The sequence below is a fragment of the Microcebus murinus genome, chromosome 10, assembly GCF_040939455.1.
Source record: "Microcebus murinus isolate Inina chromosome 10, M.murinus_Inina_mat1.0, whole genome shotgun sequence".
NCBI lineage: Eukaryota > Metazoa > Chordata > Mammalia > Primates > Cheirogaleidae > Microcebus > Microcebus murinus.
This window is the reverse complement of record NC_134113.1, coordinates 55,992,536-56,020,079: the sequence shown is the minus strand read 5'-3', so window position 1 is coordinate 56,020,079 and position 27,544 is coordinate 55,992,536. Positions and strand designations below refer to the sequence as shown.

Below are 27,544 nucleotides of genomic sequence, written 5' to 3'. Positions count from 1 at the left end.
AGAATGCTATTCTAGAGAAGAAATGATTTATAGGACCAGACTTTCCTGGATGGATGAAAACACAGCCACATTCTGGGTTTCTTTTCCAGATAATCCAAACTATATTGAACACATGAAGAAATCATAGTCTCTTGGGTTGAAATCTAGGAAGTAAATAAGTTTCTAGATCTTTATGATATGGTAAGAGAAACCCCTGGATCTGAAAGGAATTATTAATACATCTCCCTAATGATTCCTGAGAGTTGCTTGTACATACTTTCAGAGACAGAGAGTCCATTCTCTCACTTAGTAACATGGTCCAGGGGCTTATAATTCTTGCAAAAAGAAGTTCTTCCCAATAACTACCTCAAATTCTCCCTGATACATTTACAGCGTATTTTTGTTTCAATGCATAGAACTGAAAGATATGTTCTGAAAAACATTTCTCAAGTCCCCTCTGTGTTTCCCTCTTAGTCTATCTTTGTCATCTCTTTTGATTGTTCTCCTTTGACATTCCTCCAAGTCTCCTCATCCATCTTTGAGCTCTGTTTCACAGAGGGCCAAGACACTTCGTTACCAAAGCTGTAAGCACTGCCTGGCACACTACATCAGCAATTAAACTCAGGTGCTTTGCTCAATTAAAAAATGTAAGCAAAAAACACACTTACTAATAGAGGCTAAGGTGGTCCAGTTGGCTGTGCATGTGGATGGGGTAGGTCTCTGCCAAGTGAATCAGCTTTTCTATTGCTTCATAGATGAAGATAATGCAAATCAAGGAGGCAAACGCTTCTTCAGTGAAGCGGGTTATGTAGCAGACAAGGGAACTGGCATCAGTTGCCACGAGGACAATACACAGGAAGGCGGTCCACAGTCCAATACAAGCTCGAAGGGAGAGGTATGAAAGAGCATAGTCTCTGAAACAAGAGCAAAGTTCATCAAAAAGCATGGATGGATGGCATTAAGAGACAAAGGGTCAGAAATACAGTTAATTAATCTCATATAATCCATACAAGCTTGGAATCCAGTTTATTCCTAATTCTGGCTACATTTCACTTTTAAATAATGCCCTGGCCCAGCAGTAATAAAGATATGTCTCATGGGATATGGGCAAGGATATGAAAAGTGGAGAAGGAAGGTGTCTCACAACATTTCTGCCACTACTACCCAATGTGATTAAGATCTTCTTCTGGCAGTAAGAAAAAGGGGCTGGCCCTAGTCCTATGTGTTCCTATTTCTAATACAAAATGAAAAAAAGAAAAAGATTTCATAGGAAAGGTAGGGCAACTGGAGTACTGTCAAGTCCCACTATCACTAGCAATCAGAATATGAAGGGGGGATATTAGGGTAAAATAAAAAATGACTTGCAATGCAAATGAAGGAGTTTAAATTAGCTAGGAAAAGGGATTTTTTAAAAGATAAGTGAAGACTTCAATAATGACTGAGAGACATTACTTTAAGAATAAGAGATCTGCTATTTTAGGTGTGGTACTACCTGAGGACAGGACAACAGAACAAATAACGTTCTTCTTTCAAGTTTCTTACAATCTAGAATGATATCGCCAGCTTGTACTCACATAGGGCCCTGGCAATCAACCTGGCAGCACAATAACCACATTGAATTAGAGTTTTCAAAAAAACAAATGTCTTACTTGCAGAATTTGAACAAAATTTTTTCAAACACAAGCACTGGCCCAGTACTTCCCAGGATGGTGAGAGCCTGTCCCGCAAATAAGGAATAAGCAATCCCAGTCATGGAAGCTCCAAACAAGGATTCAATGGCACTCTGAGAGGGAAAAAAAAAAAATCATCACTGAGTCCATAGGCCATCAGTAAAGAACGATGTTGGTTTGTGTACGTTCCTCACTTAGCCCTCATGTGTGCCTTGACAGTCATTTGCTTATATTTCATCTTAGCTAGAGTGATATGTACACACACTAATACTTCTGTTTATTTTATTTTTTTTAGACAGAGTCTCACTCGGTTGCCCCAGCTAGAGTGCCAATGGCAACATCATAGCTCACTACAACCTCAAACTCCTGAGCTCAAGCAATCCTCCTGCCTCAGCCTCCCAAGTATCTGGAACTACAGGCACATGCCACCATTCTCAGCCCAGCTAATACCCTTCTATACAGATATCACTTTAATAATCCAGGTGCCCAAATCCATTCACATATGATTCCACAACTAAGTCCTATTCTTTAGTGACTCAATTCAGTATTTGAAAGTATATAGAAAGCATGATGATAACAGTCACACAGAGTCACTTGAAATCTTATTTTCAAATGGCACCAATATAACTATTTTCCATCTTTAAATTGATAGACAATTCAACTGGGCAAACTGATATTGTAGCAGAAGAGTCTGTTCTAAAGGGAGAACTGTGCTGCTCTTTGGAAGGACAGTCAGAAGTTCATGGTAATTCAGGAGAAAGAATCCAATCTCCTCAGTCCTAGACTAGATAATTTCTGCCCACCCCACCTTGCAGTGGACTAAGCTGCTGCCACAGTATTTTAAGTCTTGTTTGAGACCATTAAAAGTGGTTAAGGCTGGGCGTGGTGGCTCACACCTGTAATCCTAGCACTCTGGGAGGCTGAAACGTGCAGATCGCTCAAGGTCAGGAGTTCAAGACCAGCCTGAGCAAACGCGAGACCCTGTCTCTACTAAAAATAGAAAGAAATTAATTGGCCAACTAAAAATATATAGAGAAAAAAATTAGCCAGGCATGGCGGCGCATGCCTGTAGTCCCAGCTACTCAGGAGGCTGAGGCAGAAGGATTGCTTGAGCCCAGGAGTTTGAGGTTGCTATGAGCTAGGCTGATGCCACAGCACTCTAGCCAGGCAAGAGAGTGAGACTCTGACTCAAAAAAATAAATTAATTTTTTAAAAAAGTGGTTAAAAGTTCTTACTATGCGTCCCTCGGTGGCTTCTCCAAGCAATCCCCCAAAGGTGATGACAGGTGACATGCAGGCACAGTACAGGAACAGGAAGGAGGCCAAACACTGTAAGCTGAGTGCATCCCGGTAGTCGCTCCAATACCAGGGGGCCTTCCGCTTGATGTCCAGCACCAAGCCCCCAAATAGCCTGTGGAAACATGGCAGACAGGCCTCTAACACAATCCCTCTTCCACAAAAGCATTTGAAAGCATTTCTAATGTGTTCTGTATTGAGGTCATAGTTTGGATTCGATTTGACTCCAAGTAGAGGAGAACTCTCTGGGGTCAGCACAGAGTCTCTTTGCAACCAAGAGCATGACTTGCAGTAAATTTGAATGATTATCCTAAGAATAAAAAGAATTATTCTGTGTATGTATATTACCCATTCAATAAAAAGTTCAAAAAAATTAATATGAAAGCAAGTATTAGCTTTAAATTTTAAATTCTGAGCTATTATTAGGAAATGTATAAAACCAACTCAAGATATTATGATTGTTAGTTTTATTAAATTTTTTCTAGATAAAAAGCCCCTATCACATGCAGTTACTAGAACAACTACCCACCTTACTTGTGAGAAATTAGCATAATGATTCATTCATGCGATTGATAAGTAGTAGCAGACACTTGGCGACAGGCACTGTGCCAGGTACTGGAGATGCAGCAGTGAGCAAGACAAGCACAGCCCTTGCTCTCCAAGACCAACGGTCTAGTGCAGGAGACAGGCAGTGTTGTGCGGGTGCTATGGTAGCATTGAATAGGGAGGGGGGCATTTCAGTGATGACTCAAGTCAGACGAGGCACAGGGCCTAGCATGGGTGACACTCAGAAGTGAGAGTGCATTGCAGGTTCAAAGTGCTAAAAGAGTTGAGACTGGATAATACAGCATGAAGGGCAAATTCCAATAGATGAGGCTTGAGAATCTGAGTCACAAAGGGCCTTGTAAATGGCTTTAAGGAATTAAAACTTTATCCTAATTGCACGTCAAATTACTGAAAAACTATAAACGGGAGCAACATAATCAAACATGTATCTGGAAGGATCACTCTTGTGGTGGTGTAATGAATGGAACATGGATTGGGATGAGGAAAAGTGGATGGAGTCAAACTAATGAGGAGGTAGAGTCAATAGGACTTGATGGCAGGATTCAGGACCCCTTTCCAAAAATGAGACAGACCAATAATAAGGTATCCCACACTAAGGAGGAAGAGTGCTCTCAGATTTGGCCACTTTCTCCAAAAGTGTAGTCACTGCACCAGGGTGAAAGCTGTCAGTGAGTAACAAAAAGAGCCACTCAGCATCTCCAGCACAAATCACCTGGCTTCTTCCACAAATCAATGACATAGCAAAAAAGGAAGAGGGGCTATTATAGAATGGGAACATAATAATCAAATGCAAGCCTTGATGGACTCCTATATCAAACAAAAGAACTCTAAAAAGATGTTGCTAAGACAATCATAAAAAGTTTAATATGGACTGAGCATTAGATAAAGAATGACTTGATTTTGTTAGATTTGATAATGGCATGATAATTTGTTAATGTCCTTATCTAACAGAGATACATACTGAGGTATTTATAGGTAAATGATATGATGTCTGTGATTTGGTTTAAAATAATCTGGAAAGCATAAAAATAAAATTAAGTGGGAAGAAATTGATGAAACAAGCTTGCCAAAATGTCAATAATAGTTGATGGGTTGGGTACATGAGGGTTCATGATACTAGTCTGTCTTCTTTTTTCATGTGTTTGAAATTTTCTATAATAAAAAACTAAAACAAACAAGCTACTCTCTCATGGAAGGAGTCTTGACCAACTCTTATTTTCCTTCTGTCACCTAGGATTCTGGAGGAGTATGAGGTGGCCTGGGACCTGTATGCTGGCCCAGACAGCTCTTTCTCCACTCAAATGCTATCTTTCACCTAGCTAATACAAGTGGACATAGGGCAGACACTGTTTTACCTTACTCACTTGCTTTTTTCCTCTGCTTTTAGTGGGTGTAGTTGGGATTCATCTTTCCTCAACTTATAACATCACAGTCTGGGTCTGGGCTTAGGGGAGGAGGCAGGGCCAAATTTGTGACCTTCCCTAGTTTTAGCCTATCTGGTAAACCTAGCTTAGGTGAAAGTATTATCTACAGGGTCAAGAGTTCCATCTCAGGGTTTGGGACCAAGGCTCTGGTTAGTAGTAAAGTATCACTTTCTCTTTCTTTCTTCTCTGAGTAAATAGCCCCTCAATGACTTTATAGGCAGCAGTGATTAGCCTGGGGCAAGATTTAAGGGTTTCCAAGTCCTTAGCTAACATAGCGTCTTTAATCATGGGAATATCACCTCCTCATCATCAATAACCCTCCTTGGAAGGGCATTATTCTAGGAAAAGAATCTCCTTCTATAATAGTGAGTCCCATCCCACTGAGGCTGCTTGAGATGCTGCCATGATTGGTCAGGCCCTGGACACAAGAGACATCTTCAGAGAGGAATGTCTGTGAGCAACAGACAAAAGATTTATTGAAATGGATTTATGAGAAGCCATAGAAAGGGAAGACATCTGTCTACCTAGCAGCGATTAACAGGCAGGGAAAGATCTGAGGCTCACATCAATGGTATAACTGTAAATTAATAATTTCTGAATAGTGTTTATGAAGTCAGCTTCATACCTCACTCATGCATAAAATCAGACCATAATTGCACATCTACAACAGATATTAATTAGGCATCGATGCTTCTGTCTATATTTGAGACTTCCTTTCCTTTTCAAGACTGTCCTTGGTGTTAAGTTTGGGCGAGGGGGCAGAAGGCACACAGGGATATAAATTTAAGCTTGATGCAAGAAAGCACTTACCCGTGCAGAGGATCACTAGGATCTGGAGCACTGACTTAGGGAGCCCTTCCCTGGAGGGCTTTAGGGACACGCCAGCCATCCATTTGTCTGGTGTGCTTTGGAAGAAACCTGTTTGAAGTGTGGGGGATCATCGAGATAGCAGCTCCTGATTCTTTTTTTCATTAGCCCTTCCCAAAAGTGGCAACCCCAATAAGGGACAAAAATCTATCCTGGAAAACCCCTTTCCAGAGTTTCTTCTCCTTGCTATGGAGCTTCTGGCCTAGGAACACTCTAGTCATACTTTCTTCTTTGTCATGTATGGCATCCCTGCCTGAGGAAACACCAGGGAGGTTCAAGACACTGTTTTAGCCCTGGCTTGAAGGGTTATATCATACAGAACTCAGACTGCCATTTCAACTTTGTCTCCTTTTCCACCTTCTTAGAGTCTACTCCAGCCCACCTTCAAATACCTCTCCATCCAACAAGGATAACATCCGCTAAGTCTCCATGTTTTGCCCCAAGGTTGTGCAACATGACATACATAAAGCAGGATTTGCATCTCAAAGAAACACAATTAATTGGTTTGAAGAATTATAAAACCCAGGCTAATGTATTTTTAGTTTGTACAGTCCAGGAAGGTATAGAAACTTCTAGGATGTCCATCTGTAGGAAAGGCTCACATTTACCTCCCACATAATCTGAGACTGGGAAAAGGGCCAGAACCGGCCTGGAACTGTGATCCCTCATGCAGGCATTATGTCACCTAGCCTAAGAGGCTACAATGGCAGGAAGGTCATGTGTCTTGAAGTCCTTTACTAAGGTCTCTGAGGAAAACATCAGGAGTTCAGAAAAAAGAAATATCTCCAATACCAAGCAGAATTAAGTTCTGAGCCCAGAGCTTCCTTTCAGTTTTGTCAGTTCCAGAAGTTCCTGATACAACATTTTGGGAGAACTCCTTCCAACTCCATTTGAATTTGTGAGTTAAGATACTTGGAATTTGTGATTAAGCACACAATTATCCTGGAAACATGGGATTTTCTTTGGGGAGATCAGGCACCATTTCTGAGATCTTATAACAGTTGAGATCCAATCTAATGGTCTCCCAAACCCCCATGTGCAATTGATTATAAGTGATTCTCTCAAAAAGCCTACAACTCCAAGTTTATCCTATTTTCTTTGGCACCAAAAGAAACTCAAAATCTCACCTCTGCACAGATATCTGTTTGGGGGAACTCTGTTGCCTGTAATTCCACTACTTTCAAACTCCAAGTCCTAAGATATGAAAACTCTTTATATCTAAAATATGAATTACAATTCTAAATTGTTATCAAATCCATACTCAAGACACTTTCCTTAAAAAAACTCCAACTCTCCTTGAATAATTGTAGTCCTAGAACACATTCTAAGATGCTTCCCTTGAACTGCCTCTCCATACCAGGCCTCGCCACCCAATTCAGACTTCTCCCAACTTTAAAGAAAATATTTAACTCACTCTTAAAGGTCGCTCCTTCTTTTCAGTGACCCCTTCAAATCAAAGGGCCCCTCCTTTCCACCAGTGCTCTCTCCCAGAGGATAGCTATCTTCCCTCATCCTCACATACATTCCTCCAACCAGAAAACATACTCCTTTACCAGGAGACTGTCAGTTAAGTGCCTGCCATTCCATCCTGTTTCTCTGTCTCCTCTTCTTACTTTTCCCTGAATTTTCAAGAGTAGAAAAATAAATTCCTCTCTATAATTCCAAAACAACCCTGAGTTTCCATTGCATAGAGTACTGAGAATAGAAGAGTAGGGACAGCAACTTCAAGCAAGGGGGAAGAAAAGTAGGTGAAGGCAAGGGAGTAACAGATATAAAAGTTTCTTTCTATGATGTGAGTCCTGCCCTGAGAATCTCCACCCAGCAGATCTTTTTAGATATAACACAACTTACAGAGCCAGATCCATAGTTTCAACTTTCTCCCATGATCTGGGGGTACCTATGGATGTCACACCAACCCAAAATATCATCATCCTCTTTTACCACTTTCCTACCTGGGAAAGGTGGGTAGGAAGTAAAAGCTCCTAGTCTGGGGACCTACTTTCCTCACTACCATAAAGGATCTCCTCCTTGGACATCTGTCTTTAAATTTTTGGCCTAGAAGACTATATTGTCTATTCTGAGGCACACACACCTAAAATAGGACCTACCTATCTTCCTGCCCTAAGGGAGTTTCTTAACCTAAAATGATCACTCAACATTTATCCATAGCCAGTAAATTCCATGCTACAGAACAGACATCATTCTAAAAGTATTCATTCATTCATCAGATACTGGGTGCCTATTCTGTGCAGGATAATGTGCTAGGAATCTAGTGGAGTCTCTCTCCTTTTAGAGCAAACGGTCCAGTAGGAAAGATAAGAAATCAAGCAATAATAATAAAGTATGATAAGGGCTATAAGGGGGAAAGTTAGAGCTCGATGCTGTGATATTATTATAGCAGGAACACCTAACCTCATTTCTAGAGAGTCCTGGAAGATTTTCTAAATGAAGTGGTGCCTAAGCTGAGACAAGGATAAGTAGGAGTTAGCTGGGAGATGAGGAAGGAGAGAGTGTTCAAATCAGAGGGAACAATGTGTAGGAAGGAGTAGAGGTGACACAGAACATGGTAGGTGGTTGGATAAACTTGAATGAATGAATACAATATTTGATATATTCATAATACTTCTAGTCAGTGCTTCCATTTGAAAGGTCATCCCCAGCCAATAAATTCCCACTACAGAGAAAGCAGCTGAAGGAACAGGACACCTCATTTCTTTATGCAACTTCTGGCCAATAAGCAGCATCAGCTGTGAAATGTCCCAGAACTTACCGCCCAGTACGCTGAAGTTCTGGCCCGCTATGACCCCCATGCGATTCTGGTTCAATGTGGCACACGTTTCCATTTGGAACTCCAGGCATTTTCCTTTTCTCCTTTTAACAGAAGACCACAAAATGAGTAAAGTCAGCATCTCTCTGTCCTTTCTGCCTTTGGGGGGATGGCAATGGGATAGCCCAAAAACAACCAAAAATGCCCAGATATTTGTAGCTTTCGAATGCATTTCCTAAAAAAATATACAATTTCTCTTCCTCTCCAATAGTACCTGACTCCTAACAATGCTTTGCCCAGAAATAGAAAAATGGGGGATTTGGCATCATTTATGACCTAAGTTCCAGTTTCAAATCTGCCTCCATATAATCTTATTTTACCTTAAAACCTTGTCTTGGAAGATAGCTTTATTCCTTATTTGTAAAACTAGGGATAACAATACCTTTTGGGAGATTGTGCAGGGAAGATTGAATTCACATATATGAGGCACCTGGCTGGTATCTAGTGCACAGTAGGAGGTCCCTTCCATCCTTAATGTGTCAGAAAAACACAGAGAGCTCTATTTGCTGCTCTCTATATACAACTTGTTCTTTTTATCTGATGACTTTGTACACAATATACTCCCAAGAAATATTTTCCCTTTTCTTCTCTGCCATTCCACATCCATCCTTCAAAATTTGGCTTAAAATTCATCCCCAGGTAATTCTGACTAACCCCATCACATCTGAGCCAATCTATGTTATGGCAGATCTATTTTTCATTACTGTCCCAACATTCTAGGTGCCCTGAAATAGGGCTACATCTCGATTTATTTAGCATATATCCATATGGTCTTTGCTTTGTCCATGGTGGGCATTCAGTAAGTGATACTAGCCACCATTGGCTAATGTCCATACATTACCTGGGAAGGGACGTTTTTGGGTGGTTCAATTCTAATGGAGGGGTCCCATTCCCCTGGAGGGAGCACCGTCACCTGGTCTAGGAACTCATCAATCCCTGCCAGGAGATCGTCTCGCTCTTTTGCCTTATATGCCACATCGTGAAAAATCTACAGAGAAGAGAAAAATCCTCAGGAAAGTTGAAAGTAACTTAAAACAATCACCAATGGGTATGGTGAATAATGGATACAACGTCTTGATTTTTATCTCTGTAATGAGGATCTGAGGTGCAGAAAACTTTAGCACTTAGAGAAGTACAAGGATAAAAGGATTTTTAAAAAATGATTTTTTGATTTTTATCTCTATAATGAGGATCTCAGATGCAGAAAACTTTAGCACTTAGAAAAGTACAAGGATAAAAGGATTAAAAAAGTGAACCTAGAGATGAGACAGGTCAAAAAGAATTAAATATATGTCTGCTGGTATAAGAAGAGATAAGACATGACGTTAAAGTCATACAACTATAGTATCTCCACAAAGAATGAAAGAAAAGGGAAGATGCATGGGAAATTTTCTTGATCATAATGATTGGAAACACTGGGTAGAATTACTAATAAAGGTCATCCATGAAATAAGCCTCCCAATCAAAGAGAGCTGATGAAACACAGCCCACATAGTCCTCAGCCTCTAAGACACATGCCTTGAAAGCCCTGCTTTGTAGCTTACATGAGCAGCGCAGTGCTCACCAGGGTATGCATTGTGGATTCAACACAATGCCAACGTCTGGTTGCTTTGATACAGACAAGTCAGGACATTGACATTATACTGCTTGAGATCATGCCTGTGACTTTATACAAACTGATCTCATTACATGGAAAAGGAGTGAGGTTTCTTTATGTAAATAGCTTAGACATATTTACTTAACCATCTTCTCTGGAAAGTTAAGTCAACCTTAATATATTTCTTTCTATACCTTACTTGGCAATAATAATTTTCCAAAAACAAAGCTTTCTCTGCATCCTTGATTACTTAAAAAAGGAGAGATAACGTAGGAAGAAAAATCCCCCAGAGGGTTTTGTCCTCCTACAATAGTCTCTGAGGGAGGTACCCTCAACTGCTTCCTAGCAAACATTGCAATTATAATTATTTTATCCCCAACAATTAGCACAGTCCCTGGTACAGAGTAAACACTCAATAAATATTTATGAGGTGAATATATGAAGCAGAAGTGGTACATACTTCATCCGTCATGATGGTGGCCATGGATCTGCCAATTTCATGGTACTGCTGACCTTTCCCTACTGGACCCAATAAGATAAACAAAAACCTGGCAAAACACACAGAGGAGGAAATTATGTAAGTAAATATAAAGAAGTGGCATCTTACTCCTCTCTAAAGAGCATAACATTTATCTCTTCTATCAAACAGAAATCATCACTATACCTTCAAAAAAAGCAAACATGCTAATAATGGAGCACTTCAAGTTGCCTTGACCTAATAGCTCTACTATGGTTATTGGAAGCTATTTGTGTGATATCATTTAATTATGTGGTTATATTTCTTAGGGTTTCTATAGACACAATTCCTAATTATAGAAAGGACATTTTATCAAAACATGGCATTGTAGTGCAAATTAAAGGTTATCTGAATCCTTTCATTGTTCTAATAAGAAAATGATGGGCGAGAGGAGCAGGATAAAGAAATTGAAATGATCAAGCCCTGTAGAGAAATCTAATTGTGTTCTGGGCATCTGAATACTCTCTGTAATCAGGGGCTCTGAATCACCGGCAGTATCACCTTCAGAGCATATGAATAGACTTTTGAACAAATGTGGGCAAGCCACATAAACCCAGCTAGAATTGTGGAAAGAGACAGAAATTCCTCTGCTCAGAAACATTTCCCTGGGATATAGCTCTATAGAACTGGGAGAGTATGACTTAGGTCTCCTATTATGACAAGTGATTGGCCCTTGCTACACCCTTTGAGTGCTCATTAATTCTCCATTTCCAAGACTGTAAGTACTGTGTAGTCATAGCCTTAAAAGTCTTAGAATTCCTCTCTGCATGGTGGTTAATCAAATATACCCTGATTTTCTAAGATTACCACTGAATTTTAAACACTATTCTTAAAATTAATTAATCCTAAATTTTGGCATTAGCTGGTTTCTTTCGCCAGTGCTACACAGATTTGCACCTTAGACAGAATGCATGGAGTTTTATCTCTGCCTTTACCTTGTTGGGATTGGCACTTCTGTCAGGCCCGAGAGAAGAACAGCTGGAGACAGCCTCACAAAGGCAACGATGGGGCGGTCCAAAGTATCCACCTCTCCAACCAGGACATTTGAGGCCTCTGCCCCAGTGGGAATTTTTTTCATGAAATGAAGGTCCACCTGAAAGTCCAAAAGAACCCTCTGACAATTTGGGAGCCATCACCTTAAACATCAATCATCTTCCTCCTACACTCATATGTCATTTTATGGCTAATAAATATTTTCTCACGCTATTTTATCTGATCCTTATAAACATTCCAGAAGGTGGGCAAGACAGATCATATTAGTATCACTTTTAAAAAATAAAAATAAAAAAAGAAGTATCTGAGTCCTAGAAAAGTGAAGTTGACTTGCTCAGGACCACAGAGCTTTTAAGATACAGAGTCAGAATTTTAATCCAGGTATTCTGGATTTCAATCCCATTCTACCAAGCTGCCTCAAAGAGGAATATTTTTGAAGCTCTGGGTCATACTCTTTCCCTTTTTAAATACTTGAACACTTTGTCAGAGATTTCAGGTTTTCTAAATAAAACGGGGAGGCTGATAAGCAGAGAAAGTGACATGACACTGTCTGTTTTAGAAAGAGCAAGGAGAGGCTGGAGGCAGAGAGACCGAGGCTTGGACTAGGCTGCAGTAAGGCACTGCTACTGGAAAAGGCCTCAGATACCAAAGTCACACTCCTCAAGAAGAGTTTCAACCAAGAGGTAGTTTTAAAAGACAGTAGCAAAAATATTATTTTGTCAAACCCTTCGAGGTGAGAAGGAAATGCTGGCGAGCAGGTACCAAAAAATCAGGATGTCTGTGTTAGGGAAGACTCAGTTTTCAGCATATTGAATCTGGAGGAACAAACTACTGAGTCAGCCTCATCCAAGCTGGGGTAAAAGGGAGCAGACAAGTGCAAGTGGGCCTCCTTTTATGTAGAAAGGGCTCCGGTCTTGGAGTAAGAGTCTTAAAACACCAAAGCTTGCAGAGTGAAGCTCAAGCCAAAAAAGAAAAAATTAAAAAAAAAAAAAAAAAAAAAAAAACACAAAAAAAAACCACCAAAGCTCACCCAGATTCAACAAATGGACTCTGGGTTCAACTAGAAATAATCTTAGGCCTAGAGGCCAACTTCCCATGTCTCTGCTCACCTTGCTTAAATCCACAGGACTGTGTTCACAATTCACTCCATTTTTTACTTCAAGATTTGTAGTTAGAACAGACTGAGGAGATACAGTTTGACCTACATGGAGAAAACCAAACAGAATCCTCTGAGTCCCTGCCTTTTCCACTCTGACATACCCCACTCATCAGCAGTTGGCTGTGCCTTCTCCTGAAAAGCCGACATGGAGAAGAGGTTAAGATGGCTACTAAGCCAGGAACTCCCCATACCTATCTCTTTACCTGCTAGTCAAGGGTAAGGAGAGGACACAGGTCTTACTAATTCTACACCTTCTTCCCGAACATATTCATGACCCTTTTGTATTTTTCTATTAAGGCAGTAATACATAACCAGAAGTATATATGAGAGACCCCTATGGAGAACTTTTCAAAACTATACATTCCCAGGCATATCTCCTACATGTGGTGATTCAATAAATGTGGATACCAGGAGATAAATATACATGAGGCCCTTCCTGGCCACAGGATAAGAAACCAATCAGCAGTTGAAATTCACTGAGGGTTTACAACCTTCCATGTACCCAGCTAATGGCTTTACATGGATTAACTCATTGAAGCCTCACAATAAACTTATGGAGGAGGTCCTATTATGGTTCTTATTTTACAGGTGAGAAAGTGAGGCTTAAAGAGGCTTAGTAGGTTGCCCAACGTCATTCACTTTGTAAGTGGTAAAGCCAGAATCACAAACCTAGAAGCCTGACTCAAGAGCCTACACTACTGTATTTTGCCTCCTTAATCTAAGACATTTGTTTACTCAGTTCACAGTCTCTGGTCTCAAATATCCCCAATGTGGATATCTCCCAAAGGCCACATCAGTTCTGAGGCCACCCTAGGGCACAAGTCCCTCTCCTTGGGTCTACTGAGAACTATCCAAAGAACACATCCCACGTGCCATGAGAGGGAGATGGGCACCGGTTCCAGCCACCCAACTTACCAGTCTCCAAAAAGTACTAAGTGTCTAAGTGGGCATGGAAACATTTGAGACAAAGATAGCCTCTACCCTCTAGTAACTCAGCATCTCCAACTAATTCCCAAATGTCTTATTAATAGAGAGAAAAAATGATCACTCCTAATAATCTTACCATTTTTATCCATCGAATGTGGATCAGACTGCTTCTTGCCAACCTCAGCAAAGGAACGAACAATAGGAATGAGGTTGTTTCTCTTCTTTTCATTCTGATGATGATGCTTTTTGAGAAGGGCTTCTCGTACTTTAACCCTCATACTGTCATTCAGGTCACTGAACAGTTCTTGCTGATCCAGGATCAGGTCTGAAAAGTAGGCACTCAGATGAACATACAAACTGAGGGTCAGTGAACCCAAGGAGGAAGCCAACACCAGGTGCGGTGGGGGTGTAAGACATGGGGTAGGGGGAGGCAGCTCCACTAGGGTCATTGAGGTACAACTTTAGCTTTAGTGTCTGAAAGAGCTATTTGATGATAGTGGCTGTGAAAAGTTATACTTTATTCATGTAACAAATCATTATTATTAGGAATAGAAACTATTGAGCATTTAATATGTGCCAGGAACTATACTGTGAACTTTACGTACATTATCTTAACTAATCCTTTTATTAATAAAAACCCTGAGGCCAGGCGCAGTGGCTCATGCTTGTAATCCTAGCATTCTGGGAGGCATAGGAGGGCAGATCATTTGAGCTCAGGAGTTCGAGACCAGCCTGAGCAAGAGCGAGACCCCATTTCTACTAAAAATAGAAAGAAATTAGCTAGACAATTAAAATATATATAGAAAAAATTAGCCAGGCATGGTGGCGCATGCCTGTAGTCCCAGCTACTCGGGAGGCTGAGGCAGGAGGATTGCTTGAGCCCAGGAGTTTGAGGTTGCTGTGAGCTAGGCTGACACCACAGCACTCTAGCCTGGGCAACAGAGTGAGACTCTGTCTCAAAAATAATAAAAAATAACAACCCTGGGAATAGGTATTATTATAACAATTTTTACAGATGAGGAAACTGAGATCCAAATGTTACAAAATCGCCCAAGGTCTCACATCTAGTAAGTTACAAAGCTGGGATTCAACTTCAGGACTATCTAACTCAAAAGCCCACTTTGTTCTGTCATCTGCCAAATTTCCCCTATATTCCCTTCCTCCAAGACTTTAACATTGCTGCGATTGTCAAGAGGAACTATAACTGTTGAACTTCACACATGGCTATCTAAAAGTGAAATCTATAAGAAAAATTAAGTTAACTAACCACTCACCCCAGATAATTGTCACCAAGCATCACTTTTAAACCTATCTAACCCAAAAGAGTTGAGGGAAAACAAAAAATCTCAATACCTGGTGATGAATGCAGTCAGCACAGCAGTTAACAGCATGGGTTATAGAGTTAAAGACCAACATTCTAGCCTAGTTCTGCCACTTTCTGGCTGTAAGATCTTGGGCAAGTTATAATCTCTCTGTACCTCAGTTCTTCATCTGTAATATGGAGCTACTATTATCACCCACCTTAGAGGTTGTTATGGTAAATTAAATGAAATGATCTAGAGAGAGTGCTGTTTTAGTTGATGCAGTTTACCTAACCATATCACTAACATTATGAATACATCAGATACCTGATGTGAAGAATCATAGCCGTTTTACTTCAATCCTACATACCTTTACCAAAGCCTTCCTAAAATCTCAACCTATTCTCAATTTCTAACTCTATCCATGATTATCCAAGCGCCAGAAGCAATAAATGAGGAAAATCTATTTAATATTCAAGCTGAAGATCCATATTCTATATCTTTTACCTTTATATTGATTGGTTCCTTCCTCCCATATTATTATATAATCACATTTCAGATCCTTCATTTTGGAAAAAAATCCCATCCACCCCATGTCCCCTTCTATCTACTGCCTCTTCTCTCTCTCTCTTCTACTATTACTGAAAATTCTCAGAAGAAAAATTCCTCAGCCTCCTGTAATTTAGCTACACTAATGAAACTGCTTTTGATAAAATCATCAATAACCTTCCAGTGGCTAACTTTAATGGATGTCTCTAGTCCTTACTTCACCTGACTTCTCTGCAGCATTTCACACTGATGAATCGAAACTCTCTCCCTTCTTGGCTTCTGTAGCTGGTTTAACAATGACTTCCCACACTGAACCTGTGAATGTGACCTTATTTATAAAAAGGGTCTTTGCAGATGTAATTAAGAATCTCAAGACAATGTCATCCTGGATCATTGGGTTGGGCCCTAAATCCAATGACAAATGTCCTTATAAGAGGCACATAGAAGAGAGACATAGAAGAGAAATTCACATCAAAACAGAAGCAGAGACTGGAGTTATACAGCCATAAGCCAAGGGAGACCTAGAAGCTAGAAGCCAGAGGAAGCAAGCTTCTCCCCTAGAATAATTTTCCCCTAGAAACTTTGGAGAGGGTATGGAGCTGATAATACTTTGATTTTGGACTTCTGGCCTCCAGAACTGTGAGAGAATAAATTTCTGTTCTTTTAAGCCACCAAATTTGTGGAAATTTGGTACAGCAATCTTAAGAAATGAATACCAATTTCATGGCCATTACCTGATTCTCATCCTACCTCTCTGACCACTCCTTCTTAGTCTCCTTGACTGACCTCTCTTCCTCTAATCCACCCACAACCCTTCGACAGCCACCCTTAAATTGGAGTTCCCACCAGGCATGGTGGGTGGAGTTCCCACCAAGCATGGTAATCCCAGCACTTTGGGGGGCCAAGATGGGAGGATCACTTGAGCCCAGGAGTTCAAGGTTGCAGTGAGCTATGATCATACCACTCCAGCAGCCTGGGCAACAAAGTGAGACCTTGTCTCTAAACCAAAAAACAAACAAACAAACAAAAAACAACAAAAAGAGTTCCCCTGCTTTCTGTCTTCAGTCCTCTGATCTTCCCTCCCTTAATAACTTCAACACCTTCCGAGACTATAAATACAAACTTCCTATGAACTGAGGACCCCTGAAATTATATCCCAGTTCTTCAGATATCTCCCCTAAGCACCAGATCAAAGTTCCAATTACTCACTAGATATCTTCATCCACAAACACCTAGAATTCAATAAGTAAAAAATCAAACCCATTATCTTTCCCACCAGGCCTGCTTATTTTCCAGACACTCAGCCACCTAATCCAGAATCCTTAACTCTCTTCCCTTCATTACTCCCAACTAATCTTCCAAACTAGTCTCATCAATTCTACCTCCTGAATCTCATTGGAAACTACCTCCTCTCCTTTCTATCCTCTACTGCCACTGCCCATAGAGTAGGTGACATCTTGTGTGAACTACTGCAACAACCTAATCCATATCTCCCTTCAACTCACTCTCCATATTGCTATCATTATTGTATTTCTAACATGCAAAATTTGATTGGTTACTACCCTGCTCACAGCTCTCCAATGGCTCCCTGTTTACACAGAGTTATAATCAGCTTCAATCGCTGTCAGGGATTCTTCTACCTTACACAAACCTTTTACGGGACTCTCATGGGATTTCAGACACACAGCCAAAAGCTAGCAAAGTATAGATGCAACCCAGTGGTGAACACCGGAACTCCATTTTTCCCAGGCAGTGTGAGTGGCACTTTGGGGGCACCTCCTAAAAAAGGAGGGGGACACAGGATCCCATCAGTGTTCAACCCTTCCCTGGGTCCTCATGTGACCCCAGAAAGGCAGAATTACTTAGATACTTAAAATGGAGAAAGGTTTGGAGAAATTTTTATTTAACCTACCCAGCCAAACAAACCCAATCCAAGGGAAAAGTCCCCACATGCCCCCAGTTTCTCCAACCTTGTTTCTCCAACCTGGTGTTTCTCCAACCTTGTTCCCCAAACATAGTAACCTAACACTCAATCAGAGGAAACTCCATCAGACATCCCTCCTCCACATACCTTGGCTCAATTTCCTGCATGTCTGCCCTAGATGCCATATTGAAAATTTTAAAATTCTCTTTAACTTCTTTTTTTCTACTCAACTATCAAGTTGCCCCTCTGTCTAATTATTACCAAGTATATCTGTGTCATTGAACTTATTTTAATTGTTATTCCCATGGCTATTTCCCCCACTAGAAGGTAAGCTCCTTGAAGGTAGGAACTTTCTTTATCTTTATTCCCCTGTTCCTAGCACATTATCAAGTATATAGTAGATACAAAATAAACGTTTGCTGAATGAACAGGCAAATGGAAGACTAAACACCATGATATTTGAATCCCATAATAAGCCTGTGAAATAGGTAGAGTAGTTAGTTAATTAATTTGAAACCCATCCCACAGCTGAGGACACTGAGGCCAGGAAGGTTGTGACTTGTCCAAGGACACACGTCCACTTTATTCTTTCTGCTACACCACACTTTTTTTCCCCACACTTCTTAAATTTACACAGAAGTTCCTTTGTTTTCCCTTATCTACTACTCTTACCTGAAATTTCCTCTATGCTATTTGCACGCATATCCAGAAGGACTGTTCCATTAATAAGGCAGCTCCTCAGCTCAAAGAGACTGTGCAAGGAAAGGGTTGCCACGTACGGCTTGCTCCAGCGTTCTCCCCCGTCTTCAACATCTTCTTCAAACTTCAGCCACCTGAAAGCATTACACATAACTGCATGCCAAAGATAGAAGATGAGGAATTTTCTTTCTTTTTTTTTTCAAGAGTAACAGATGCTGGCAAGAAAATGAGAAATTTTCAAAAGAATCTGTAATGTAAGCCATAAAGATATCTGAATAGTCATATTGAACATTATAAAATCTAATTGGTAATTAATTAATTGGCAAGTGGAAAAAAGCAGGTTATAGAACAGTGCGAGTTTGACTATAGCTTAATTTCATTTTTATTTAAAGAAAAATTTAAAAATAGAAACACGTACATGAATATGATACCAAATATCATATTCCTCATTATCCCTGGGGTAGTAGGATTACAGATAATTTTCACTTTATTCTTTTTGCTTATCATTATTTTCTAGCTTTCTATAATGACCATGCATCACCTGCACAATTAAAAAACAGATCTAATCTATATCACTTGGACACATTGACAAATCACATTAATAAAATGGTAGCATTTTTCTTTTTATCAGTGTCCTCTGTGACCTTTAGAAATTTGCAAAGACAGAATGACAAAAGACTAATTGCCTTTTCAATTGTTACCAGATTGATTGGCCTATTTAGATCTTTCTACCTGTAGAAAATGTTGACGATATAGCAAGCATTCAGGAAGAGCTGTTTCAATGAGAGCTGGAGCCGTGCTTTTCTAGTTATCCTGGGATTTCTAGTTATCCTGGGATTTCTAGTTATCCTGGGATTTAAATCTCAGACAAGCATCATCACTCTACAGCTAACCCAGGAAGCCTAGTGTGGGCTGGCTATGATCCCAAGGGTCTTTGTAAGGTTGAATTGTGCCAGAGGAAGTTAAAATCTCAAAAATTCTGGGACTGCCAGTGAGACAAAACCCAAGTGACCCCATGATTCATCTGCAGAAAAAGTCTGGACCTATGCTTCATCTGTTGGACAAGATCCTGACCAAGGTGGCACTGCCCACATCTTCTGCACCAGACCTACAATATCAAAATAGCCCATAAACTTACTCTGAGCCCCAGGCATATGAGAGAGGACCCCCTGAACATCCCATGTTTATGTCATCAATCCCATGTTCCAGGTTACCTGGCATAGGTGTGACCAGAGGCATTATAAAGAGGCCAACACCAAGACTCCTACAGGAGACTCTGGAACATCAGGCATCACTTCTCTCAAGAAGAAATAAAAGGCAGGCAGACCTGTCACTTGCTGAAAGGTACACATTTGCCTCCCAAGCAGATCTTGATGCAGGTATTTTAGGGCCTCACCTAGCTGTCTCCTTCCACTCAGCATCTTCTCCCTCTTTCACACAGATCTCATCCAGCTCTGTGAACAGCTCATGAGGCACATGCTCTTCATCCTCCTCGGTGCCAAGAATGAACTGAACACGCTGAGATGGTGTGTCTAGAAAATCAACCAAAAAGAAAGGTCTGCTCCTAGCCTCAAACTTAGAATAAAAATAGCATTCTGCCTTACCTAACAACTTGAGGAATATATAGAAGACAATCCTGAATGTAGATCAAAAAGATTTCTTTATTCTCAGAGAAAAGTTATTCTGTGGAAATAGTTTCATAGGAGGAAAAATTTATGAACTAACCCACTTGTGGAAAACCCACAAGAAACTGGAAATCTGACAGATTTGATCAAAAGGAATGGCTAATTCTCTAGCAAAGGATCTTACCTACTATGGTATTGATTTTGGAGGGCCTGAACTGTGAAGTTGTCATGAAGATAATTTTGATGCTGGGAGGCATTCTTCTTGGAAGCAAGCTCTGAAAACCCTACCATAAAGCTAGAGAATCAAGACCACCTACTTATGTCCCTCAAACGTCCCCTCAGCCTCACCATACCTCAGGCCATGGACACCCGCCCTCTTTCTCAAAGCTGTTACCATGGGCCAGGGGTTCCAGGCCTTCCTCCCCCTGGCTGGCTCCTTTGCCCCGCCCTCGTCTCCGGTGCTTCTGGCCATGGGTGCGATGGTGCCGATGGCTCTGCCGGCCCAGCGGCATCCGAACTCCCACATATAGAGTTCTGTGACCTGGAAAGAAGCAGAAGGTCTATGGAGAGAACTTTGTAAAAGAAGCCTGGCATAGTTAAGAAAAAAGATTGCAATTCTTTGGCCTGGTCACAACTTTAGAATGACAAAACTTCAAAGACTTCCAGGACTAAAGATACAGAGATCTCGGAGTTGAAGGTCTCTTCCTTTGTCCTACACTTGGCTGCAACCTCACAGTGTGTCATGAAGATCAAAAGAAATAACGTGGCCAGGCGCAGTGGCTCACGCTTGTAATCCTAGCACTCTGGGAGGCCGAGGTGGGCAGATTGCTCAAGGTCAGGAGTTCAAAACCAGCCTGAGCGAGACCTCGTCTCTACTATAAAAAATAGAAAGAAATTAATTGGCCAACTAATATATATATATAAAAATTAGCCGGGCATGGTGGCACGTGCCTGTAGTCCCAGCTACTCGGGAGCCTGAGGCAGGAGGACTGCTTGAGCCCAGGAGTTTGAGGTTGCTGTGAGCTAGGCTGACGCCACGGCACTCACTCTAGCCTGAGCAACAAAGCGAGACTCTGTCTCAAAAAAAAAAAAAAAAGAAAGAAAGAACGTGTGTGAATGTGATTTACAAACCCAACACACAGCACCTGGGTCTTCCTCCATTTCTGCCAGGTCACTACTGCTCAGCACTCTAGATCTCAGGCCCATTCCCCACATCTTCTGCCACAAGAGCTGTTCTAATCTTTAGCCACTGTCTTCAGATCCACAACCTTATCCACATTCTCTCCCTCTGAGCAGGTGACCTTACTTCAGATTTTACTGAGAAGACTTCGGCCCTTCATATCCCCATCTCAACCTGGCTCGCTCTACTCCCCAGCTTCTCCTCTGCCAAGCTAATGGGCATGGCTCTTGATCTCATCACCACCCACTCCTCTGGAGTCCTACTGCTTCAGTTAACCTCAGTCTCTTCTTTCCATCCCTTCCACAGGCTTCTCCTGACATATCTTAAAAAGAAACCTTCCGCCGGGCGTGGTGGCTCACGCCTGTAATCCTAGCACTTTGGGAGGCCGAGGCGGGCGGATTGCTCAAGGTCAGGAGTTCGAAACCAGTCTGAGCGAGACCCCGTCTCTACCAAAAATAGAAATAAATTAATTGACCAACTAAAAATATATATACAAAAAGTTAGCCGGGCATGGTGGCGCATGCCTGTAGTCCCAGCTACTCGGGAGGCTGAGGCAGTAGGATCGCTTGAGCCCCGGAGATTGAGGTTGCTGTGAGCTAGGCTGACGCCACGGCACTCACTCTAGCCTGGGCAACAAAGTGAGACTCTGTCTCAAAAAAAAAAAAGAAACCTTCCATCCGCAGTGCTATTCTCCCAAGTTCCTGCCCTGCCCTCTTTCCTTCTCTGTCAAACTACTTTCAAGAACAGTAGCCAACCTAACTCCCTTTCCTCACCACCTGGCTCATTGCCTTCTGACTCCACTCTCGACTGAAGCTGCCTTCATCAGGGACACCAGACACCACTTAATCACCGAATCTCTATCATCTTATATCTTTCTCCATTCTGTTCAAAAGACTTTCTTTTTTTAAGACTAGTCAAGTACAGTGGTGAGGAGGGAGAGAGTAGAATAAGGAGTTCAATCTGTAATTGACTGTGAAAATAAATTGAGATAACTCAGTACATTCAGACCAGCCACAAAAGACTTTCTTGAGAACTCCCCACATGTTAGGCAGTATCCTCGGCCAAGTCCTCCTCCCCGGTGCTCTGGGCTCCCTTGGCTCCTGCACCACTGCCCTCTTCTGGTTCACTCACACTCCTCTGACCGTGCTTCTCTGTCCCTCCACAGTCCGCAAAGGGACGGCTCCCCAGGTTTCTGTCCCTGGCCCTTTTTTTCTCTGCTTTTAGTGCTATCCACACTCCTGACTTCAAAGTCCACTTCTACAATGACCTCCAAATCTTTATCTACACACTCCATCTCAAATCAGGCTCATACTCATTTCTTCCATGTTTCTGTTTGTGGCACTGCCATTCTCTCAATTTTCAAGGAATTTCAATTTTCTTGAAACCTCAGAGTTCCCTTAAATTTGCAGCTCTATTCCCTTGCCCTTCGTCGTACATCCTATAGATTAGGGGTATTGAGCCTTTCTTCCCTCCCATTTTTTTTTTTTTATCTTTTTTTTTTTTTTTTTTTTTTTTGAGACAGAGTCTCACTTTTGTTGCCTAGGCTAGAGTGAGTGCCGTGGCGTCAACCTAGCTCACAGCAACCTCAAACTCCTGGGCTCAAGCGATCCTCCTGCCTCAGCCTCCCGAGTAGCTGGGACTACAGGCATGTACCACCATGCCCGGCTAAATTTTTGTATATATACTTTTAGTTGGTCAATTAATTTCTTTCTATTTTTTTTTAGTAGAGACGGGGTCTTGCTCAGGCTGGTTTCGAACTCCTGACCTCGAGCAATCCGCCCGCCTCGGCCTCCCAGAGTGCTAGGATTACAGGTGTGAGCCACCGCGCCCGGCCTTCCCTCCCATTTTAACAAACCAGGAACCTCTTTCCTGCCTTCCACACTAATTTAACTATTTAAGCCTACAAACTAACCCTCTGGTCACAGCTCTGATCATGGCTCACCTGTATAAATTCAGCCCTCTTCATGCTCAGTCTCTAGATTCCTTTCTAGTCTTTCCTTCCTTTAGTACAAATTATACATTCAATGGGAAAATAAAAAGAAAAACCCTCTAAGATAACTGAGTGATCAGCTTAAGTGAAATACAGGTAGAAACTCTACATGCTCACATAGAATAAATATTCTAGGGAAAAAAATCTAGAGACATACAACTTCTGCATCTACTCCAGCAACAGACACCTGGTTTTTCTTTGTTTTGTTTTGTTTTTGAGACAGTCTCTCGCTCTGTTGCCCAGGCTAGAGTGAGTGCCATGGCATCAGCCTAGCTCACAGCAACCTCAAACTCCTGGGCTCAAGTGATCCTACTGCCTCAGCCTCCCGAGTAGCTGGAACTACAGGCATGCGCCACCATGCCCAGCTAATTTTTTTATATATTTTTAGTTGGCCAATTACTTTCTTTCTATTTTTAGTAGAGATAGGGTCTCACTCTTGCTCAGGCTGGTTTTGAACTCCTGACCTTGAGTGATCCACCCGCCTCAGCCTCCCAGAGTGCTAGGATTACAGGCATGTGCCACTGCATCCAGCCAACACCTGGTTTTTACTCCATCCCCTCCTTATAGTCTTGGCTGCTGTACCCACCAGCATCTCACACTCTTTTTCTCTACCTCAACCAAACTGCTATTCCACAAATGTGCCAATGCTCTCTCGACACTGTCTTGACTCATTTAAGGTTCACTGCAAACATACCTTCCTTCGTGGTATTATTTCTGATTTTCCCAATCAGATGTGCCACCTCTTTCCTGTAAATTCCCAGAGCTCTTGGCTAACACTTTTCTTATGCACTTATTTTCTGCCTTGCATTAAAGTTAAGCAGCTATCTATCTTATCACTTACTCTTCATCTGTGAGCTCCCCAACATCCCAGATTAGACCTTCCTCTCAGAATCCATACATAACCAAGTGCAATGTCTTATACCAGTCATTGTTTCACAAATGTTCGGCAATGGAATCTCTCCTAAATGCATCCCCCATAACCCCTTAGGCATCGCAGGAATACACAATCTGACCTAAGAAGGCCTCTGACTCTGAGCTGAAAGAGGCCACAAAAGGAACATGTAGCGAAAGTGAATGTGTTTAGGGTGAATAAGTACTCACCAGGGTATGGGGGCACGAAGAAGGTCCTGACCGATATGACAATGGAAAGCTTAATTAGAAAAGACTTCCGGAGAAGGAGACTTTACAGGAAGAGTTGCCATGTCCTCATCTTCTTTTCCTAGCAATGGGGTTTCCTAAGACTGTGCATCAACTTCCTGAATAGTACTCTCCACTCCCAAGTGGGGTTAAAGTGCATCAGGTGCCGCTCTAACACCCCTTTCTCCATTTCTCCCTCCAGTTATTTGCCCTCTCCTGTTTTCCAAATTCCATGGTGATGAAACAAAATAAAAAAGAACCAGTGAGGATTAGAGGAGAGGACGGCCAGAGATTTGTTAGAATGTTGAGAGGCAGGAGGATAAAATATTTTAGTATCTGGAGGAATCACACCTCTTCCCCTCATCCTGTCTCAGGATGGTCCTGTGTTGCCTCATGCACATCTCAGGACATTTTTAATAGGCAGATGTCTGAGCATAATGTAGTCATCTTGAAACTTCATAGAAACAGAAATATAGAGCCAGAGGAGGTCATCTGCTAAGATGTGGAATTCCAAACAGTATCAGGATAAACTATAAAGTGTGAAAAGACCAAATTGAATACTATTTTAATAAAAGACCATTTGTTAACCAATTGTGTTCCACTACGGTATGTTAATGAAGTCCCTGTAGTACACTACTACAATCAACCCACATGGCAGTGGCATTAGCAGCAATCTGGGATCACCTAATTGTGCCATAGGGCTGGGATATAGTAGTGAACAGCATAAAGCAGGGGTCCTCAAACTTTTTAAACAGGGGGCCAGTTCACTGTCCCTCAGACCATTGGAGGGCTGGACTATAGTTTAAAAGAAACTATGAACAAATTCCTATGCACACTGCACATATCTTATTTCGAAGTAAAAAACAAACGGGCAAAAACACCTACATGTGGCCCATGGGCCGTAGTTTGAGGACACCTGGCATAAAGTCTTCAAGACACATATTCTGGTTGGGGAGACAGACATCATGAAAACAAAAAAATATATTATTTTAAATACTGATAATTACTATGAACAAAATAAGGTAAAGTGCTCAAGTGTCTGGAGTAAGGGTAAGGTAGAGAAGGGAGACTTGAGCTCAGATGATTAGAAAGGATATCTGAGTGAAGAGAAGAAGACATGAGAAAACCCAGGAGAAGAGTATTACAAGGAGAGGGAAGATCAAGTGGCCCTAATGTGGGAATATGAGGGGCTGGTTCCAAGGCAAGAGTATGGTCAGTAGGGCCAGAGCAAGGAGGAAAAGGGAAGGAAAGGAGATAGAAGAGGGCAGAAAGATAGGCAGGGTTAGATCATGCAGAATTCATAGGCTATGAAAAGTATAATTAGATCCTAGACAACCACTTCAATTGGCCCCTAAATAGTGACCTGGGTGTTGTAAAATCTGGAGCATGTAGGTATAGCTGGACTTAGGTTAAGAACAGCCCTAGTGAAGGATGACTTTCAGTCTTTCAATAGAACCATCCCAACCATGGGTTTCCCCTTCCTTGAAAACCCTCCAGAGGATTACTGGCCAGGCTAGACCTTCTACTTCTCCTTGAGCACATTTCAAATACTTCCACTGGGGTCACACTGGTATATTACTAGTATCATTTAATTGTAAGAGAGAAATTAAAGAGGCAGTGATTGGGTATTAAAACCTGTGTTATTAGATCTCATCTTATTGGTTAACTTACTCACTGTTACTATTAAAGTAAAACAAGAGGGTTGGACCAAATGACTTCCCAGGTTGTAACGTTCAAGACCTAGGAAAGGCTCAGACTAGGTCATTCTTTGGAAAACATATGATGGTTCGGTTTTTCTCACTATCTTTACCTATTGCTACAGAAAGAAACAATAGAAAGGGTTCAGTAAATGTGTATTGAGTGAATAACATAGGGTTTTGCTTGATATCTAAATTCCCACTAGGCAGCTCTCAGGCATAATGAGGAAGACATCCTTCAGATGCCTTTGATGATTCTGCAGGAAGGAGGGCAAAGCTTAAATCTTAGAGAAAGATGACTTCCTTCTCTATGAAGTCTTTCTGGACCAATCAAATCTCACAAACATTAGCCAATCATAGTGCCTGCCTTTTGAAAATACCAGAAAAACAGGTGGAAATGAAAACAAGCTCAGCAGGGAGTCAGAGCTAAGAAGGATGAAGTAGCTGTCAGAAAATTAGGTATCAGTTTTTAGGCTGGGGATTCTGAAGCAGGGATTGGGATTTTCTGAGTGAAATTAGCAGAAAAGATGATAAATGAATAAATACTAGGAAATGAATTTAGCACCAATAAAATCCAGTCCATCTAACTAGATTCTGGCAGTCTAGTGATTTTACTAAACTAATCCTATGGTCACTCTGCTGGCCATTCAACTGCTCTCCTACCTACAGTCTTTGCCCCCCTCACCTACCTACTGAACCAACCAAACCCCATTTCTTCCCATCTAATTCCCCATTCTTTCTTCCAGTCAGCCATCCAACCTAATCTTTTGGGGCTATCTGTGTACAAATAAAGTATTTTAATTTAGTAAAACTTATAGGAAAGATATAATTTTAGTGTATATATTTATAATATGTATGTATACACATACAGAGAGCAGTCATTAGTGAACTGTCACTGGATAGTGTGGAGCAGGACAGAAACCATAGGTGTGACCCACCCTGCAGATGGAGACTGGGCATACCAGCATACAATACAGTACATGCACACTGTTTGCCAGGCACTCACACAGAGCTCATTAGCACATACAATAGGGTGTTCTGCTCCTCTGGGCCTACCGGTTGACTCAAAGTCAATAACCACAGCAGGGAATCTAACATGTGAAGCAGATGCAAGCCTTTTTTTAAGTTTCAAATATGATCAAATAGCTCTTAGCTCTTAAAAACTTATTAGAAGGCATTAAACTTACTCCAAGAATTATAAATCTAGTAGTTAATCAGGAATAATGATCTGTCAGAAAAAATGAAAAGAGCCATTCCTTTAACTAAAGCAATTGCCCATGTTCCTCTGGGACTGGGAGAGTCCCATTGAAATACATCATGAACTCTTGTTCTTCTTGAGTTTATCTTTGGAAAGCTGCTCTGGTGTTTGTTTTTGACTCTTCCCATACACACAAAAAAAGCAACATCATGGCTCAATGCCACTTCTCTTGCTGATAGAATTAAATTATGCAAAAAGGCTCATATTTACAAAGCTTCTAACAATGTCCAGAGACTAAATCTCAGAAATAGTTCTAAAAATGAGGTAAGGAAATCGGTTAAAAAGGTCATGTGGGCAGAAGGTATGGAATAAAGAGTAAGGAAGACATGGAGACTTTTCTGCAGCCACAGAACCCTGTATCA

At 41.3% G+C, this 27,544-nt stretch overlaps 1 protein-coding gene across 1 annotated transcript in view; it reads right to left on the bottom strand.

Moving 5' to 3' along the window:
- The window catches only part of SLC4A8 (solute carrier family 4 member 8), a 77,187-nt gene that overhangs the window by 30,609 nt on the left and 19,034 nt on the right, over window positions 1–27,544 (bottom strand). Inside the window, exons 3-14 of the mRNA XM_012762581.3 lie at window positions 20,315–20,461; window positions 19,692–19,827; window positions 18,269–18,429; window positions 13,959–14,147; window positions 12,846–12,937; window positions 11,679–11,836; window positions 10,687–10,774; window positions 9,471–9,617; window positions 8,573–8,673; window positions 2,885–3,059; window positions 1,629–1,762; window positions 648–893 (exon numbers count right to left, since the gene is read on the bottom strand). Of these exons, the coding sequence (XP_012618035.2) occupies window positions 648–893; window positions 1,629–1,762; window positions 2,885–3,059; window positions 8,573–8,673; window positions 9,471–9,617; window positions 10,687–10,774; window positions 11,679–11,836; window positions 12,846–12,937; window positions 13,959–14,147; window positions 18,269–18,429; window positions 19,692–19,827; window positions 20,315–20,461 (1,774 nt within the window). The remainder of the gene's footprint in view (window positions 1–647; window positions 894–1,628; window positions 1,763–2,884; window positions 3,060–8,572; window positions 8,674–9,470; window positions 9,618–10,686; window positions 10,775–11,678; window positions 11,837–12,845; window positions 12,938–13,958; window positions 14,148–18,268; window positions 18,430–19,691; window positions 19,828–20,314; window positions 20,462–27,544) is intronic.